This window comes from Quercus suber, unplaced genomic scaffold (assembly GCF_002906115.3).
Source record: "Quercus suber isolate HL8 unplaced genomic scaffold, Cork oak 2.0 scaffold_59, whole genome shotgun sequence".
In the NCBI taxonomy this organism is placed as follows: domain Eukaryota; kingdom Viridiplantae; phylum Streptophyta; class Magnoliopsida; order Fagales; family Fagaceae; genus Quercus; species Quercus suber.
In genome coordinates, this window is record NW_027069524.1 from 1,460,706 (window position 1) to 1,479,636 (window position 18,931).

The window sequence follows — 18,931 nt, forward strand, 5'->3', positions numbered from 1 at the left end:
ATGCTACATGCTCTAAAGTTTCTACTATAATTGTAAGTGATTTTAGCAATGAAAATATCCACCATTTATGTTATAATATATGTACAAAAATTTCAAAAATCATTTTATATAAAAACTTATAGCATTATCCGTGCAACGCGCATGAAACCTTCAAGTTCAAACAAAAGTGAATTTCTTTTTAAAAAGTACTGAAGGTAAGCCAAATTGCATTTTACTATATCATAAATTTTTTTTTTTGGGTCAAGATGAAGACAACTCTATTTTGTTATTTTTTAACACTTTCCAGACAAGGCCAGGGAATTTTTTTTCCAAATAACCTTAAATATCAAACAATTTCATTAGTTCTCACGTTTCAAAACAATGTGGGAAACTAGCATCTCGAGTGTTTAAAACTCAAGCTCCAAGATAAAACCCGAGTTTCTAAGTCTCGATTTGTAAGTGGTGGCATCTAATGTGAAAAAATATCCACGTGAAGCTCGATTTTTTAAGACTCGAGTTTCACAATTTTATTTTTTCCTTCTTCTACATGTTCTTCTTCCTTGCATTTTATTTTTTCCTTCTTCTTCTTCGTTCTTCGACACTACAAATCTGAAGACCAGATTGTCCAATTGCCCACCTAGCATTCAATCGTCCAATCGACCAGATCGACTCACCTAGTGTTCAATTATCCAATCAAACAGATTGTCTCTTCATTCTTCCTCTGTTCTTCGGAGCTCCAGATCGTGCCTCTTTAGATCTGTTCTTCCTTTGTTCTTCTTCAGATCTAATCTTTTTCAAGTACAAAAATTGAGTCTTAGAGATTCAGTTTTGCTTTTTAGAACTCGAGTCTATAAGACTCAAGATCTATGTGGCATCATACTTCCAACTCACCAAGTGGGAATTGAGTCTTTAACCCCCTAAGTTTTAGACTAAAATCGAGTCTATAAAACTGGAGATGCTAGTTTGCAAAATTCTTTCAAATGCATGTTAACATATGATATTCTTTCTCCTTACTATGCTAGTCTACAATTACCTCTAAAGCCCCGCCGCTTGGGGGGGGGGGGGTGGGGGGGCGCTTATTAGGAATGCTAACAGAGAGTGGATTAGTGGATACACTAGAGCATTGAGATTACTATGAGTGTTACAGAGGAACTGTGGGCTTGGCATCAACCTTTGCCTCTCACTAAACTTGCCAACTATGGAGATTGAGTTGGATGCAAAGCTGGTGGTGGATCTATTGAGCAAATCTGCTACATCTTTGATCTAATGCCATTGATATAAATATAATTATGGCCAACTGTAAAGAGGGCTTTAGCCGTATTCCTTCGATTAAAATTCAACACCGTTATAGAGAAGCCAAAGGTATGAATTTGAGGATGCTAAATGTACTAGCTCTATCCCCATATCTAAAACAGATAAGGAAGTAATATACTAGGACTTCAATTTGTATTATGTTGGCAAACCATAATCAAAACATTGAGTCTAGGTTTAGGCTTGCTCAAAGTATGGTTATTTGTAAAATTGGAATCAAGTGATTGCAAAATTTATTAGACTAAATCTGCAAGGCTTGATTGATCGAAATTAGACTCGATCGATCGAACCACGTGTAGATTTATTTTTCTACAGAATTCCAGTTCAGCCCAAACTCTACTTAAACGTATTGGGTTTCAAGTAAAATATTTCTATATATAAGGGAAACCCTAAAACGTTTTTTGGAGTTATTTTTAGAGAGATTAGAGTGCCTCTTGTGCCTCTTTTATAGATCTAGGGTTTTGTAACCAAAAGCTCTCTATGGTTGCTCTATTTGCTATGTGTATGAATCTCTTGTGAGATCTGAGAGGTGGTTGCCTTCACACATGCTTAGGATTATCAAGAAGGAGATTTCTTTGAGAGCATGATGATCATTTAGTTGTTGCACAAAAGAACTTAAAGATACGCAAGTGGGAGTGCTTGTACTTGTTGGAGAATCCAAGAAAGAAGGAGTCCGTGGTCTTGGAGCTTGCACGTAGTCATGTCAGTAAGTTTTCTACTGATGGGTAGCAATAGGATGTTAGTGGTCTAAGTCACTATTGTAAAACTTCGATTCTTTCATAGTGGATTCAGGTTTACCTTGAGGATAACTAGGTTAAATCCTCCTCAGGTTTTTTACCGGTTTGGTTTTCCTGAGTTATCATATCTTTGTGTTCTTTATATTCCGCACTTTACATTGATATAATTATATGATTGTGTTAATCTAGATCTGAAATTTGGACTAAGTAATAACTTGGCTTGTTAACTAGGATAATCCAATTGTGTTTTAAGGGGTCTAAAAACAAACAGAAAGATATGCTCATTTGGCCTTTATATAATAGGGGAGTCTATAAAGTCGAAGGCAGATATTAGCTTTTAGCAGAAGGCAATCAACATAATACTCACACAAGCACTAATAGTGAATGGATTTGGTAGAATTTATGGAGGTTGAAAATTCCATTTAGACTTGTTAGTCTTCTACAGAAAATTTTGAATAATGCTCTGCCAATTAAATTGTCTCGAGGGAAGGAATATTGTCACAAATAAGGTGTGTGTCTTGTGATACTTAGAAAAAGAGGATTTAGATCATCTCTTACTTCCTTGCTCCTTTGCCATTATTTTACTATCAAACCTGTTACAACCAAACTCAATCATTCACTGGTTAAAGCTATGGCTGCAAGACATTGAAAACTGCAGGATCCTAAGGGACCTAAACACTCATTGAGAGTACCATTGTTGCAACTCTATGGGCCATCTAGAATAGTAGGAACCAATCTATTTTCGATGATAAAATTTCTAACCCCCAAGACTTACTACTAATGTGTAACAATTTGATTGACAGTTACTACAGAGCTTTCAACAATGAAGAAATTAATCAACAGACAATGGAAAAATCCTCCAAAGAAAAACCCCAAGCAAGGTGCTTCCACATGGCAATTCTCAAGCAAGAAGCAGGGCTTCACAAGCGAAAAGTGAAAAGGGGTGGCATAGCTTACTTGGCAAAAGATAGGGAAGGGAAGGAAGTATTTAAAGGACGCAATTCAATTATAGAAAGCCAGAAACTAAGGGGATGTTAAAAATCAATACGGTACTGCCTCTCTCTAGAACTTCTCACACATCTCTCTCTCTCTTTCTAGAAATTTCTCTCTAATTCTGGACATTTCTCTCTTGCTCTCTTTCCGGAATTATCTCCAAGATAGTTTTCATATTTTCTCTAGAAGCTTCCTTGCACTAGTGAATTTTAGCCACAAATTTATAAGGTGTCTAGAAGGTTGGAGAAAGGCATTAATTTAATGCCAATAAAAAGGAAGAAGCTAGAAGCTTCAAGTTGGTTTCCTAACCAACATACATCTAGTATGAGTAGATGTAATGAGGTGAGTGAGAGATTTGTGAAGTGAAGTGTGTCATAAAGCACCAAGTGAGAGATGTGTGAAGTTGTATGAGGTGGTGAAGTGTGTGCCATAGGTAGCAAGTGTGTAGAGTGAAATAGAGTCAAGAGCTAGTGTGTGTAGGTGTCTAGAAGTGAGGTGTGTGCAAGTGTATTTGGTGAGTAAGTGTCGTGTTTGCAGTGCACTAGTGTCAGTGTATGGGAGTCAAGCACCAGTGCTTGTAAAGTGTTGTAATTCAAAGAGTCAAGTTTTAAATAAAAGCTCTTTGTTCAGTCTTTTGTTGAACAATTTGGTATTAGAGCTTCCACTAACTCAACAGGGGATGCAAACAACATTGCTGGCAGTAATAGAAGTTGTATTTTAAGCTAAAATGAGAGGCTACACTGATATGATCTTGCTGAAAAAATCCAAACGGTAGCTGGAAATTTTGGAGGGAATAAATCCTACAAGCTGGAAGAACTCGATCATCAAGAGGACTTACAAAAGTGCAGGACTGATGGAATAGCCATTTATATTTTTGTTATTACTTATTTGTTGACCTTATTTTGGGACATCAAAGAGCAGAGTAGACTTGTTTTGTGTTGCAACTAATATCTATTGTGGAAACAAAAGAGAAACCTCTAATCAGCTTAATCAAGGAAAAAAAAAGTTTTTAATCAGCTTTTGAAGTCGGTGGTCATTACTATAACAATGATATAAATTCAATCACATGCATCACACTGGAATATTTTACCAGCAGTATGATATATTAATTCAGAAAGGGCATTTAGACTTTAAATTGTAAAAAAGAATACAAAGGGACAATCTTTGGTTCTTCTTAATGCATAATTAAAGTACAAAGCATAATATAACTTTCCTAATAATATCTTTTGGTTCAGCCTGCTTGGCTTCTAGTAAGACCGGCTGCCACTTTTTGAAGATTCCTATGTACTCAATAATGTGCCTTTACGCACACTACAATGAACTTAAATAAATAATAATTAAGAAAAAAAAAAAAAAAAACCGAAACTTTGTATAATTTAGAACTCAAGTCTTGGTTGATGTTCACATGCTCCTTCGTTGTGCTTTACTTTATATCTTTGTTTGATTTAGAACTTTAGTCTTTGGTTGCCTCATCTCAACGTAGAACTCAATCCAAAGATGTTAACTCCAGCCGGAGTTGTACAAAAATTATTTGACAATTTTGAGGTTCTTGTAGTTGATGGTTCTGAATGAGTAAGAGCAGCATGAGCCTTGATTGCTAGTGTACACAAGTCTTGGAGAGAGTGTTTGATGGGATTTAGAGAGTGGCATGAGGAAATAGATTTGGCCCAGCTTTAGCTCTTCGTTTTGGGGGATCAAGGGGATGTGGGAGTTGATGTACATGGATTCTGAGCTGCAGAGTAAGCAGCCAAGGTTCTGGGAGAGGATTTGTTCGGCTTTGATTGGGTGCTTCAACTCTTGGAGTGTTCCATCCGAGTGAATTATCTTGGCTGTGGATGGCCATTTAAGGGCTATCCCACCTCGGCGTATGTATTGAGAAGATGCACAGATGCCCATAACTTATATCCTCTGTGTGGAGAGAGAGAGAGAGAGAATGTTGCTTTGAGTTTGAATGGAGGATGAGCTTGCGGAATCTGTGGTTTATATGGGCAAAGAAAGCAATGTGAAAGATAATATATGACTAACGAATCATGATTGAGTGACTAAAAGATTTTTTGTTTTTTTGATGGGGACAAAGAATATTATTTATGTTGTTTAATCACCTAATTAGGAGTATTACGTGAAGATTATTATAACTTAATACATTTTGGTGTTTTTAACAAAAATATTCAAAATTTAAATTCTCTTATTCACATTCATTCATTCATTGATGTATATTAAGAAAAACAATAGTACTACCAAATTTTAAAACTTTTCGTAAAAAATAAAGCAAAATTTAATCTGTGAGAGCTCAGAATTATGCTTTAGTTGATGAAAATATGATTAGATTTAAATAAATTAGAACATTTTTTATTAATGGCTGTACAATTCTAAGATAATTTTACTAACAACTAGCTGAATGCCCCATTCAATGCATAGTTTTAGTCAATTTACAGAATATAATTTTATTAAAAAAAATAATTAATAGAATGATTGTGTAATAATTTATGTATCATCAATTGTCATATTAACGACAGTTTATGTAATTCTTATTAATGACAACTGATGAACTTAAAAAATCACCAATGAATTACACGTCGCCCACACGCTCCAGAAATCACCTGCACAATAAGGAAAAGAAAAAAAAACCTACTGAGAGCACCGGTGTGGTGCCAGCCAAATGCCATCTGAAGGTTAAGTTAGATCCTTTTTACAACTCTAGAGTGCTAGAGAGATTTAATTACGCGTACCTTGATTTGTGAGGGTATTGGGGCTTTTATAGTAGTCGAAAGTTTTACTCTTTTACTTGGAGTTGAAGTCCTTTCCTTGTAGAAATCATCTTTAAGAGTCCAAAACGTGGTGGACAAGTCTTCTCCTTATAGGGAAGATCTTCACCAATATACATAAATTCTAGAATCCACTTTCCACTAAGATTCTGTCTAAGGCTTTCCGAGAATGGGCCATAAGTATTCCCATTAAGAGGTTCAGCAGGCCCATGGTCGATCAGCCTGTTCCTCTGTCATCCGTCCATTCCGAGTCCATCCACGACAAGCCTTGCACATAACAGGCTTATCTCTTTTTCAGCCAACGAACCATAATTAGCCCGTCCTGTCACACTAGGTATCGTAGCCTATATTTTTTCCCTTTCAGTTGCCCCCTCACCCGATGGGTCCGTCATAACTAAGTGGACGGACCTATAGGGTGACGGTTTTAAAACCTCGATCATGTGACTATGATACCTAGCACCGTGAACTTATCTCCGTACACTAACAGGTTAGAAGTAACACATTTATGATTCGTGCCAAGTGTCACCCCTTCAATGGTCATTGTTTTGGAACGAGGTGTTGCTTCGTCTTCTGTGCATATCCTCTATAAATATCGACCCCTCCGCCCCTCATTTTTCCACTTTTTACGGGAAAAAATTGTCAGAGCGAGTCCGTCATACCTGTCAGAGAATACTCCGTTCACTTTTATACCCATCGTCTGCAACATCTTGCTCATTCTGAATTTTTGGTAAGCAATCCTCTATCTGTCCTCTTTTAATTTTTATTTACTTTTTAATGCTGCCTTTTTAGACTTTATGCCCCCGTCGCTCTTTCCAAACCCGTCAGAGTCTTAAGTTTTGTCATTACATGTAGGCCATGTCTAGTGCGTCAAGTAACCAGTCGGTCGTCCGTGACGGGGCGGACTACGAAGAGGTATACTCGTCAGGTCCCAAAGACCAAGACGCTCTGAGCGAGAGTAGTCTGTCTTCATCCTCCCCGTCCTCAACAAATGAGGGCTTGGAGATGATTGAAATAGAGGAGGGTTCAGCTGACAACGAAGAGCCGATAGTTAGATCCGTCGTGGGAACTGATGGACTTAGGGGGTTCATCATGCTTCTAGAGTGGACGGTGCACACCTTTACATCCACCATTAAAGAACCTCACTTTAATACCCTTAGGGCCCGTTACCAAATCCCAGATCATATCCCACTCCGTCTGTCCTATATGTTAGAAAAATGCTATTATGAAGAAGTGGACGGCGTATGGGTGTATGAACAGATGCTCAAGGCCGGCCTAAGATTCCCTCTAAATTCACTCCATTGTGAACTCCTTAAATACCTAGGTATATCCGTCAGCCAGATATCTCCTAAAGCCTGGAGGGTTTTTATAGCAATGGAGGTTCTGTACGGAGCTATGTCGGACGGTAGGAGAAGGCTTACAATAAGGGAGTTCCTTCACTACTACCGTCCAGATGAGATAGATAAATCAAGGGGCATGTATAGCTTCGTCCTTAGGAGCCCCGTCCTAAAAGTTATATATGAAACCCCAAATTCAAACAGAGACTGGAAGAGCCGTTATTTCTTCGTCAAAGGAAATGGTTGGATGTGTCATCCAGGGGAAATGGATTACATGCCCATCGACACAGTTTGGGGCATTTTAAACCCATCTGGTATGGCCCGTCGTGTAGAAACGATTAATTTTAGTTTATTTAATATTTATTGCGTTTTTTATTGTCCGTCTTCTTTGGCACAGTTCGACGGCGTCCACAAATCATTCTCGAGGAATTCAACTTCCTTGAGAAAATTTTTGCAAAGACAAAACTCGAGGAACGGACCTGGGATCGTCAGTCTCAACACCATTCATTGGTATTGTGATGGGCCCGAGCCAACCCTAGTGGCACTGAAGTACGAGAAGCGCACCCGTCAACATAAGTCCTTCGCTCCTCCTTTATCTTTTTTTTTTTTTTTTTTTTAACCCGTCTACCTCTTTCAGAGATGGAGGATGCTAAAAGACGAGCAGCTATCAGACTTCAAGCTGCAAAAAACAAAGAGGCTGGAACGGACCCTATGGGGAGGGGCTCTAGCAAACAAATTCTTAAGAGGAAACTGCCCGTGAAGGGTGACTGTGCACCCAAACAGCCTAAGGTTTCCCTGGAGCTCGTCGTTGGCTTGATGGCTGGGGGGAATAAGATGGTCACCCTGGTCAAGCATGGGGCTGGTAAGGGTCTAATAACGAGTCTGTCCGGTAGCCAGAAGAAGCCCCCCGTCCTACTCCGTGAGGACTCCAAGTATGCTCTTGAGAGACTGTCGTCCATCATTACTACTGACGACTACGAGGACCTGGGGAACCACTCGACGGAGGCGATGGGAGAGACGGGCCTTTTCAACATTGCACAGGTAACTCATCTGTCGTTATATGGTCCAAGGCATGATGGGATGGTGTCTCAACCATGAGACGATCATTAGTCGTGTACGTGAGAAAGCCAAGGTGCTGGAGGACGAGCTGCTTGAGCTCAAGGCCTGGAAGGTCGTCCAGGAGCAGAAACTTAAGATGGCTGAGACGGCTCGGGACGAATGTATCAAGCTGACGGACCGTCTGAAGAAGGTTTTGGAGGAGAAAGACAATGAGGTCCGTTAGGCGAAGGAGGTTGCAATACGCGAGTATCGTGACTTTGACGCCCTGATCACGAAACTGAGTCTTACATATAACGACGGTTTTGACGATGCCATTTGTCAAGTGAAGACTTTGCACCGGGAGGTGGACCTGTCTGCCGTCGCTATCACTGCCCCCGAGCCATCATTTGTTCAACCCGTTCAGTCAGAAGATACAAATGCTTTCTTTGACGAGAACCTTTCTATCCGTGAAACTCTTGCAGACCAGATCGTCGCTGAAAGCCAAGCTAAGGATGCCCAGGTCCGTCCTGTTGAAGAGAGAGAGAGGCTCCAGTGGAAGATTTGTAATAACTTAGTTTTTTTTTTGTTTTTTGTTTTTTTTTTTTGTTTTTGTTTTAAGTGTAGAACAATTTCTATCGCCCCGTCATGTTTTTGGGATTTTTGAACATAGCCTATTCTGGTTCTTTTTCTTTGCATGTTTGTTAAACTCTGCAAGGTCCGTTGACCTTTATTTTATTTTTGTGAAATGCAGTCATTTTACTTTAAGTATATTTAATGTTATTAGATGGACTCCATTCAGTTTATGTGCTTCGTCCATTCTCTTTTTATTTTATGGGGACGATCCGTCCAGTCTTGCGGACTCAACTTTTTATCTGTCCATTCTTCGTTCATTTAAGGGTTGTCATCCTATAGGATGATTCGTCTATTCTTTGGACTTTAGAATTACCACACGTTTAGGATGGTCCGTTCAGTACATGGATTTAGCTTTTTGTCTTGTCCCTTGGATTTTAAAAGTTATCATCATTTCGGGAAGATCTGTCCAGTCTTGTGGACTTTGTTTCCTATCCGTCCATCGTTTGTACTTTAAGAGTTATCATCCTTTTAGGATGATCCGTTCATTCTTAGGACTCTAGGTGCTATCATCCTTTCGGGATGATCTGTCCATTATTAGGACTCTAGGTGCTATCATCCTTTCGGGATGATATGTCCATTCTTTGGACTTAAAGTGTTATCATCCGTTCAGGATGACCCGTCCAACTTGTGGTTTGGACTTAAAGTGTTATCACCCTTTTAGGATGATCCGTCCAGCTTGTGGACGTTGTTTCTTGTCCGTCCGTTATTTGGACTTTAAGAGTTATCATCCTTTTAGGATGATTCGTCCAGCTTGTGGACGTTGTTTCTTGTCCGTCTGTTATTTGGACTTTAAGAGTTATCATCCTTTTAGGATGATCCGTCCAGCTTATGGACTTAATTTTTCTCCGTCCATAGTTAACAAACATAGTCGAGTCTGAATATTCCTCTTATTAATTAAACGAAAACCATATGTTTGTAATAAGTCAAAAATGCCTGCCCCATTGGGCTTAAAAAAGGTACTTATGGAAAGACCTAATTGAAATAAAAACTAGGAAAATGAAAAACTGGGAAAATGGGGAATGCTGATGTTCTTCATATCTTCACATCGTCTCTACTGGTAGTATTTTCGAAGGTACTCCGTGTTCCATGGGTGCTGTAGCTTCCGTCCGTCCATGGTTTCGAGGTGGTAGGTCCCCTTCCTCTACCATGACGAGATCTTGTAGGGTCCTTCCCAGTTGGGGCCAAGTTTTCCTTGTGAAGGATCTTTAGCTGCTCCTATCACCTTCCGTAGCACAAGGTCTCCAATCTGAAAATCTCTGTGTCTGACATTGGAGTTGTAGTATTTTTCCATGAGGTTCTGGTATTGAGCCAACCTTTGCTTTGCTGCAGCCCGAACTTTGTCGACTAGGTCTAGCTGTAGCCACAAAGCCTCTTCGTTCTTATCATTGTTGTAGCTTTCCACCCGATAGCTCGTAAGCCCTATCTTTGCTGGAATGATACCCTCGCTTCCGCATGCTAGTCTGAATGGTGTTTCTCCAGTGGGCGTTCTTGCCGTAGTACGATATGCCCATAAGACACTGGGTAGCTCGTTAGGCCAGATGCCTTTTGCCCCCTCGAGCCGAGTCTTGATGATTTTGAGCAAGGACCGGTTTGTGACTTCGACTTGCCCATTGGCCTGTGGGTGTGCAGGTGACGAGTAGTGATTTCTGATGCCTAGTTCCGAGTAGAAATCTTGGAATGCCTTGTCGTCGAACTATTTTCCATTATCGAAGATGAGTACCCTTGGTATCCCGAACCTACATATGATATGGTTACCTGATTAGGTTGTTGAACCTTTGACATTTGTCTCAAGTCTTGACGTAGGCTTGTGCGTCCTTCTGCATTGTAGGCCAATAGTACCCTGCTTGAATCAACTTGTGTACTAAGGACCGTGCCCTCGAATGGTTTCCGGAGATACCCTCGTGGACCTCTCTCATTATGTAGTCTGCTTCTTCGTGGCCTAAACACCTTAGGTACGGTCGTGAGAATCCCTTTTTGTATAAGACATCATTGATCATTACAAATCACGAAGCTCGGACTTTCAGTTTTCTTGCTGCGTCTCTATCGTCTGGAAGCACGCCTGCCTTCAGGTATGCTATTAATGGCGTAGTCCAATTGTTTTCAGGATTCATTTCCTGCACTTTTGCTCCTTTGTCAATAATTGAGGAATTTTGAATAAACGATAATACCTGATCGGGGACTGTTATAAGCTCTGCAGAGGCTGCTTTTGCAAGACGATCAACACATTCGTTCTCCTCCCTTGGGATTTGGACGAATGTGACTTGGAGGGTGCCGATCCGACTCTTGACCTCCTCAAGATATTTCTTCATCCTTTCGCCCCTACACTCATAGACGCCGCTAATCTGGCTTATTATTACCTGCGAATCGCAATGTACTACCATGTCCTCGGCATTTGCTGCCTTTGCGAGGTCTAATCCTGCCACCAACGCTTCATACTCGGCCTCATTGTTGGTCGTTGGGAAGTCTAGCCGAATCATACACTTGATTTTCTCTCCGTCAGGGGTTTGAATTAATACTCCGGCGCCTTCAGCTTGCTTGTTTGAAGATCCGTCCGTGTGGATGTTCCATTGTCTGAGGGCGTGTGCCCCCTTGTGCTCTGTTTGGGTGTACTCGGTAATGAAGTCTACCATCGCTTGTTCCTTTATTGCAGTTCGTAGTCGATAATGTATGTCAAACTCGCTTAGCTCTATCGCCCACAGAGCCATTCGTCCGGCAGCTTCAGGGCTGCTCATTGCTCTTTTTAGGGGTTGATCCGTTAAGACGATGATAGTATGGGCCTGGAAGTACGGTTTGAGCTTTCGGGCTTCGATTACCAGTGCGAAGGCGAGCTTCTCCATCTGGGGGTACCTTTCTTCAGCCCCCCAGAATCCCTTGCTTATGAAATAGACGGGTCACTGAGTTCCTTCCTCTTCTCTTACTAAGGCCGTGCTCACCGCTACTCGCGATATTGCTAGGTACAAATAGAGGTCTTCTCCTGGCTTGGACGGGCTGAGCAATGGTGGAGAGGCGAGGTATTTATTTAAGTCTTCAAATGCCTTCTAACACTCAAATGATTTCCTTAGGATGAGGAAGAACGGTAGACATTTGTCTGTCGCTTTGGAGACGAACCTGTTCAAGGCCACAACTTTGCCGTTCAAGCTTTGCACGTCCTTTATCGTCCTTGGCGGTTCCAACTTCATGATTACCTGTATCTTTTCTGGGTTGACCTCTATTCCCTTTTGGGATACCATAAACCCCAAGAATTTTCCCACCGTTACTCCGAATACGCATTTGCTTGGATTTAGCTTCATATTGTATGATCGTAGGGTATCAAATGTCTCCTGGAGGTTGCTCAGGTGATCATTTTCGTGCAGACTCTTAACCAGCATGTCGTCAACGTAGACCTGTACGTTCCTCCCAATCTAGTGCGCAGACATTTTGTTCATTAATCTTTGGTACGTTGCCCCCGCATTCTTGAGTCCGAATGGCATCACCTTATAGAAAAAAAGTCCTTGGCTGGTGACGAAGGACGTTTTCTCTTGATCTGATTATAGCCTGAAAAGGCATCCATAAAACTTAGGAGTTGGTGTTTGGTTGTAGAGTCGACCAGTGCATCTATCTGCGGAAGGGGGTAACTGTCCTTCGGACATGCCTTGTTAAGGTCCGTGAAGTCGACACACATTCGCCACTTCCCGCTAGCCTTTTTTACCATGACTACGTTTGCCAACCATTTCAAGTAATATACTTCCCGAATGAAATCCGCCTCAAGTAGTTTTTTGACCTCTTTCGCTATCGCTTGATCTCGGTCTTGAGCGAACACTCGCTTTTTCTGCCGGACGGGTGGGGTTGCGGGGTTCACGTTGAGCTTGTGTACCATGACAAAGGGATCGATCCTGGTCATGTCCTCGTGGCTCCATGCGAATACATCTTGGTTCCTCTTGAGGAATGCTGCGAGGGCCTGTCGCACCGGCTGGTAGGCCAATGTCCCTATCCTAGCCGTTCGCTCAGGTTTTGACTCATCGAGTATTATCTCCTCCAGCTCTTCAACCGGTTCTGCGACTGTCCGCTGTTCTTCTATGCACATTGTCTGATGGTGATCTTCCATTTCTAGCATGGCAATGTAGCATTCCCAAGCGACCACCTGGTTTCCTCGCAACTCCCCAATCCCATGGTCCATAGGGAACTTGATCATTAGGTGGTACGTCAATGTTGCTGCTTTCCACGAGTTAAGTGTGGGTCGTCCAAGAATACCATTGTAAGCGGACGAGCAGTCCACCACAAGGAATATTACGTCCCTAGTGAGTTCTTGTGGGTAATCACCCTCCGTTACCGAGAGTGTGATTGAGCCTATTGGAAATACCCTTGTTCCTCCAAAACCGACAAATGGATCACTCGTTGGTATCAATCGCGCTCTGTCGATCCCCATTTGCTGGAATGCTGGATAGTATAGAATGTCTGCCGAGCTGCTGTTGTCGATTAATACTCGGTGAACATTATAGTCCCCCACATGTACGCTGATAACTATCGCGTCGTCGTGTGGATGGTGAAGTCTCCTTGCGTCTTCCTCAAAGAATCCAATGACAGGGCTTTCCGTCCGTGCTGTATTAGGCGCATAGCCTGTTAGCTGGACGTTCTGGACCATTCTGAGGTACGTCTTTCGAGCTTTTTTGGAGGAACCAGTAATCGCAGTTCCTCCCACAATCATCCTTATGTCTCCGACGGGGGGTCTAGGACGCTCATTATCTCGTCGGGGGGCTGGCTCTTGGCGATTGGGATCCGCTCTCTCTTTGTTGATGAATTTTTGCAACTTCCTTTGTCTAATGAGGGCCTCAATCTGCTGCTTCAAGTCATAGCAATCGCCTGTGTCATGGCCGTGATCTTAGTGGAAACGACAGTACTTGTCTCGAGGCCGTTTGCTTGGGTCGCTTTTCAGTTTCCCTGGGAACGTCAGTGCCCCTTCGTCTTTGATTTGCATCAAAACTTGGTCAATTGGGGCGTTTAGAGGCGTGAAGCTCGTGAACCTCTCTCCCGAGGGTTTAGGGTTCCTTTCGTCCCTTCTGTCTCCTGTCCTTGGCCTCTTTTGCCCTTGATCCTGCCGTACGTCCGCCTGCCGCGTCTTCTGCGTTCATGTACTTAGTGGCCTTGTAGAGTACCTCTGACATGGTTTTGGGGTCGTTTTTGTATAGTGAGAACAAAAACTTGCCCTTCCGCAACCTGTTTGTGAAGGCCGCCATCAGTATTTTGTCGTCGGCTTCATCGATCGAAACCACTTCCTTATTGAAGCGGGTTATGTAGGATCTTAACGTCTCGTCCTCTTTCTACCTGATGCTCATTAAGCATGCCATGGATTTCTTGTACCTTTGTCCCCCTATAAAGTGTGAGGTGAACTAAGCACTCAACTCTTTGAAAATGCTGATGGAGTTCGGCGTCAGCTGACTGAACCATATTCTCGTGGGACCCTTCAGTGTTGTGGGGAAGGCCCTACACATGATTTCGTCTGGTACCCCTTGTAGATGCATCAAGGTCTTGAATGTCTCCAGGTGATCTAGGGGATCTTTGACTCCGTCGTAACTCTCTATCTGTGGCATTCGGAACTTGTGCGGTAGGGGTAAGGAATTGACGGGGCCGGTGAATGGAGAGTCGGTCCGATTCACTAGGTCGTCGAGATCGCTGGACACTCGTCCCTTAAGGGCATTCATCATGACCTCCATCTGTTCCTTCATCGCCTGCATCTCTACAAAGATAGGCGGAGGAGTCGTGTCCATGAGGGATGGGAGGCTCGCGTTTTGTCATTCTGGCCTGCTTGGGGCGTTGCTCCCTTCAGGCCCTTCTCAGTCTCTTTGCATGGACCTGGTACCTTCCTGATCCTCCCTCTAGTTGTTAGGTGCTGTGTTCCTCTGACGCAACTGTTCTTCTAGGTCATGATTTTGTTTGGTGAGGTGCTCCACGGCCGTGGTGAGAGTTCGAACCTGTCTCTCGAGTGCGGTTGTGGGTGGTTCCTCTCCTTAGATGTCATTGGTGGTTGCCATCGAGCGAGTGAGCACCATGCAACCCTTCTGTCTTAGGGATGAAGTAACGTCTGATCACTTCAAGTCTTACTTTCCCACAAATGGTGCCAACTGATGTGTTAAAAAATCACCAATGAATTACACGTCACCCACACGCTCTAGAAATCACCTGCGCAATAAGGAAGAGAAAAAAGAACCTACTGAAAGCATCAGTGTGGTGCCGGCCAAATGCCATCCGAAGGTTAAGTTAGATCCTTTTTACAACTCCAGAGTGCTAGAGATGTTTAATTACGCGTACCTTGATTTGTGAGGATATTGGGGCTTTTATAATAGTCGAAAGTTTCACTCTTTTACTTGGAGTCGAAGTCCTTTCCTTGTAGAAATCATCTTTAAGAGTCCAAAACGTGGTGGACAAGTCTTCTCCTTATAGGGAAGATCTTCACCAATATACGTAAATTCTAGAATCCACTTTGCATTAGGATTCTATCTAAGGCTTTCCGAGAATGGGCCACAAGTATTCCCATTAAGAGGTTCAGCAGGCCCATGGCCAATCAACCTATTCCTCTATCATCCGTCCATTCTGAGTCCGTCCACGACAGGCCTTGCACATAACAGGCTCGTCTCTTTTTCAGCCCACGAATTATAATTAGCCCGTCTTGTCACACTAGGTATCGTAGCCTATATTTTTTCCCTTTCAACAGCCATGAGGGAACAATTCAACCGCTAATTGGAAAAAGAAACACAACTTTGGATAAGATTGTAGGCATGCATAACTTTGGATAAAAGCAAAATCAAATTCTTCTGCTTATCGGGCTCTTCTTTTTATGACTTTTCATCATGAGCGGGGACTTTTAAGGTACTCTTCACTGTTTAGATGTCCACCTGGACAACTCCTGGTCTTATCTAACTCTTCTTTTGCAAGCTTTTCATCATGAACGAAGACTTCTAGGGCCCTTCCTACTATTCAGTTTTGTCCTTCTACATTGAATGCGGTGATATTAGGCAAGTGACCTATCTCAATGCAGATGTGGTTATAGAATTACCAGGAACCTTTAGAAAACTATCTTAGAGAAGTTTGGCCTTTCTACAACTTATCTCAGTAGCTTGGATATACCTCAGAGGTGACCTCGGCGTGCTACCTAGATGGATGTTGGGCTTAACCGACAATCCAAGGTTTTGCATTGATTAAGAAGTGGGCTGGCCATCATGTGATTTATCCCCATTGGGCTAGTACTCTAATTGGGCCCAATGTTTATATTTATTATAATTAGGCCTAGAACTCGTTTAGCATTCGCCCCACTAAACATAGCCTTGGAGCATTCATTAGTAAAATCTTTATATATAGGTTTATAGACTAATGTTGGTCACACATGTACTGATATATAAACAAAACCCCAAAGTTTGGGATGATTGAAAGAGATATTGAAAGTTAAACTCTAATATGTTGATAAATATAGATTTCGGATTATTACTATAAAAGAAAAAGTATGATTTTGTGTACTTGTAGTTATTGTGCATGTATAAAGCAATTTTTTTCTTGTATACTAAAACGACAGAAAGTTTTATTCCAAGTAGAACTAAAGATGAGTAGAAGAAGAAGAAGAAGAAGAAAATAAGTACAATTCTTTGGCACCAGTTGTTGGAGTCGTACAGTTTGGCAACATGATCACCTGACGTGGACCCTCCTTGCCATAAACATCATTAATGCCATTTGATAAGAGAAGCAAATGGTGCATAATGCATATGCCATTAACTTTTCTTTTTCCAAATCGTTTGACTTGTGCTGCTAGTTTTCATTTGTTATAAGAAAATGTGATAATAAAAGGAACTTGAGTCTAATTCTAAAAAATAAAATTAAAAAAAGAGAAGAAAATAAAAGTTGATAAAAACCATTAAACATGTGTTTCTATCCCAAAAAATAAATAATAATAACAATAATAATAATAAGTAGCAGTAAAAGAAAATTTGATAAGAACAATAAATGGCGGAGTCAGAAATTTAAGTTGGGGGGCAAGATTAAAAGATAAAATTGAAAGTAAAAAATTAATCAATATTAATAACAAAATAAATAAATAATTATATGCTAATGTAATTGTCATATAGAATCTAACATAAAATGTAAACTTTAATTTATTTTTTCACACCTAGCTTAAAAGTAGTTTGTTTATATTATATATATACTTTTTTTTTTGAAAATTCTATTAGACTTCTGACTCCTATTACGCAAAATAGTGGGTTTTTTTTTAATCATTACTAGGTGGGAACAATTATTTTTATATAAGAGCTGTAGTAGTTGTGTAACTATGTAAGAGCATCTCCAACAACTTCTTCAAATTTTTTACAGTTTGGAGAATGAACAGTGACATTTAACTTTTACATACTCACTTTTTCAAATACACTTTCCAACAGATTCTTTATCACATTCTCTATCTCATTTAAATATTATTTCTTCATTCATTATTTATTCTTTTTTAATCATCATTTATTCTTTTTTTAACAACTATATTTTTAATGAGAAGTATTATATTCACAACATTTTACGCAATACTTTCGCAACAAAATTTATGTGAAAAGTTGTTATTAGTTCTAACTTGAACCCACTACTGAAATTATTTTTTTGCTCGTCAATATTATCTAATAACAATCCGTTACTTAAAATTTATTGTGAAAATATTGTAGTATCATTTCTTTATTGCAATTTTTTATTTTTTATATTATTTTTTCCTTCCACCCCCATCTGGACACGTTTCTTCTTCTTTTCTTTTTTTTTTCTTTTTTTTCCCTTTGTTTTTTCTCCACCACCCACGTATCCCACTCCTTTCCTCTATCTACCTTCTTTTTCTTTTTCTTCTAGCTCATTCCGGAGCACTTCTTCTTCTTCAGCTATCTCTCTTTCTCTCTTTCTCTAGCTCTTTCTGTTTTTACTTTTTCTATTTCTACTTCTATTTTCTTTCCTCTTCAGCTCACTTAACACACACACACACACACACACACACGCACGCACGCATGCACAGCCGACATGGCCTTCGCCCATCTTTTTTTTTTAATCTTGTTCTGATTCACTTTGTTGTTGCAATGGAGCTTAGATAGGCTTTCATGCTCTTGATTGTGTTTTTTATTTTTATTTTAGATTTGTTGTTCTAATTAAATTTTTATTTTTTCATGTTCTTGATCTGTTACTGTGTTTGTGTTGATTGTGTTACCGTTTGAGAGGGACACAGATGAACAAAGAAGAGAGAAGGAAAGAGAAAGAATTTTTTTTATTCAGCCGGATATTTTTTTAGGATAAAATAATGGTTTGAAGTTGCTACAGTGTTCTCTAAATTAAGAGAATTACTGTAGCAACTTCAAAAAATAATTTAGAGAACCTGTGCGTATGGAGAAGCTGCTGGAGAGATGAACAGTGTCATTTGGTGGTCCAAATTTGGCTTTACCGAAACTGCTGGAGATGCTCTAAGCCTATTAGTATTAGAGGTCAAAAAAGCTGTCATGATAATTGAAAAAAAGTCAGAAAAGCTTTGGTTTTTTTTTTTTTTTTTTTTGAGAGAGAGAGAGAGAGTTTCAACTTATAGCGTCTACTTTTAATGATAACTCTTTATCATCAGACCAAGACACCAATCAGTTTTTGGTGTAGATGGAGATTGAACCCCAGATCTCTTATACAACCATAAGAGACTTTACTAGTTGAGCTAACTGGAACCCACAAGTCAGACAAGCTAATACACAATAAATAGAAAAATTCTTTGTCCTTTGTATCTTGGGGCAAATAAGACATTTTAGTTCAATATACTAGTATTATTAGAGAAAATTTTGAGAGGTCAAGGGGAGCAGTTGCCCTCCCCTTAACCCCCCTCCCTCTGCCCCTGTGGACAATTAAGTTGATATTTCTATCCAAAAAATTGATAAAATAGTATTCATGACAATTAAATATTGTATATGCACTTGGTAGTTGGCACAATAAGGTGAAAATTAAATAGGAGATCCATTTTATAACCACATCTTTTAGGATCTAACTTTTATTGCATATTATATACAATTTTTAAAATCCTAACAATTTATTATTTTCTATTAGAAAAAATTTTATTAGGAAATAACTAATTTATATTTTATATCATGAGTGTAGCCACACTTACAAGTCACAAACAATCATTGAT

General features: G+C 40.3%; 1 protein-coding gene across 1 annotated transcript; it reads right to left on the reverse strand.

The window, feature by feature from the left end:
* Positions 1 to 12,259: 12,259 nt before the first annotated feature.
* LOC136067128 (uncharacterized) lies at positions 12,260 to 13,474 on the reverse strand. Its single transcript, XM_065772481.1, has one exon. It carries the CDS (start codon positions 13,472 to 13,474, stop codon positions 12,260 to 12,262), a length of 1,215 nt encoding a protein of 404 aa, XP_065628553.1.
* Between the last annotated feature and the right edge of the window lie 5,457 nt (positions 13,475 to 18,931).

Coding starts and splice junctions, on each gene's coding strand:
- LOC136067128 (XM_065772481.1), bottom strand. CDS start 13,474: ATGATTGTGGGAGGAACTGCGATTACTGGTTCCTCCAAAAAAGCTCGA.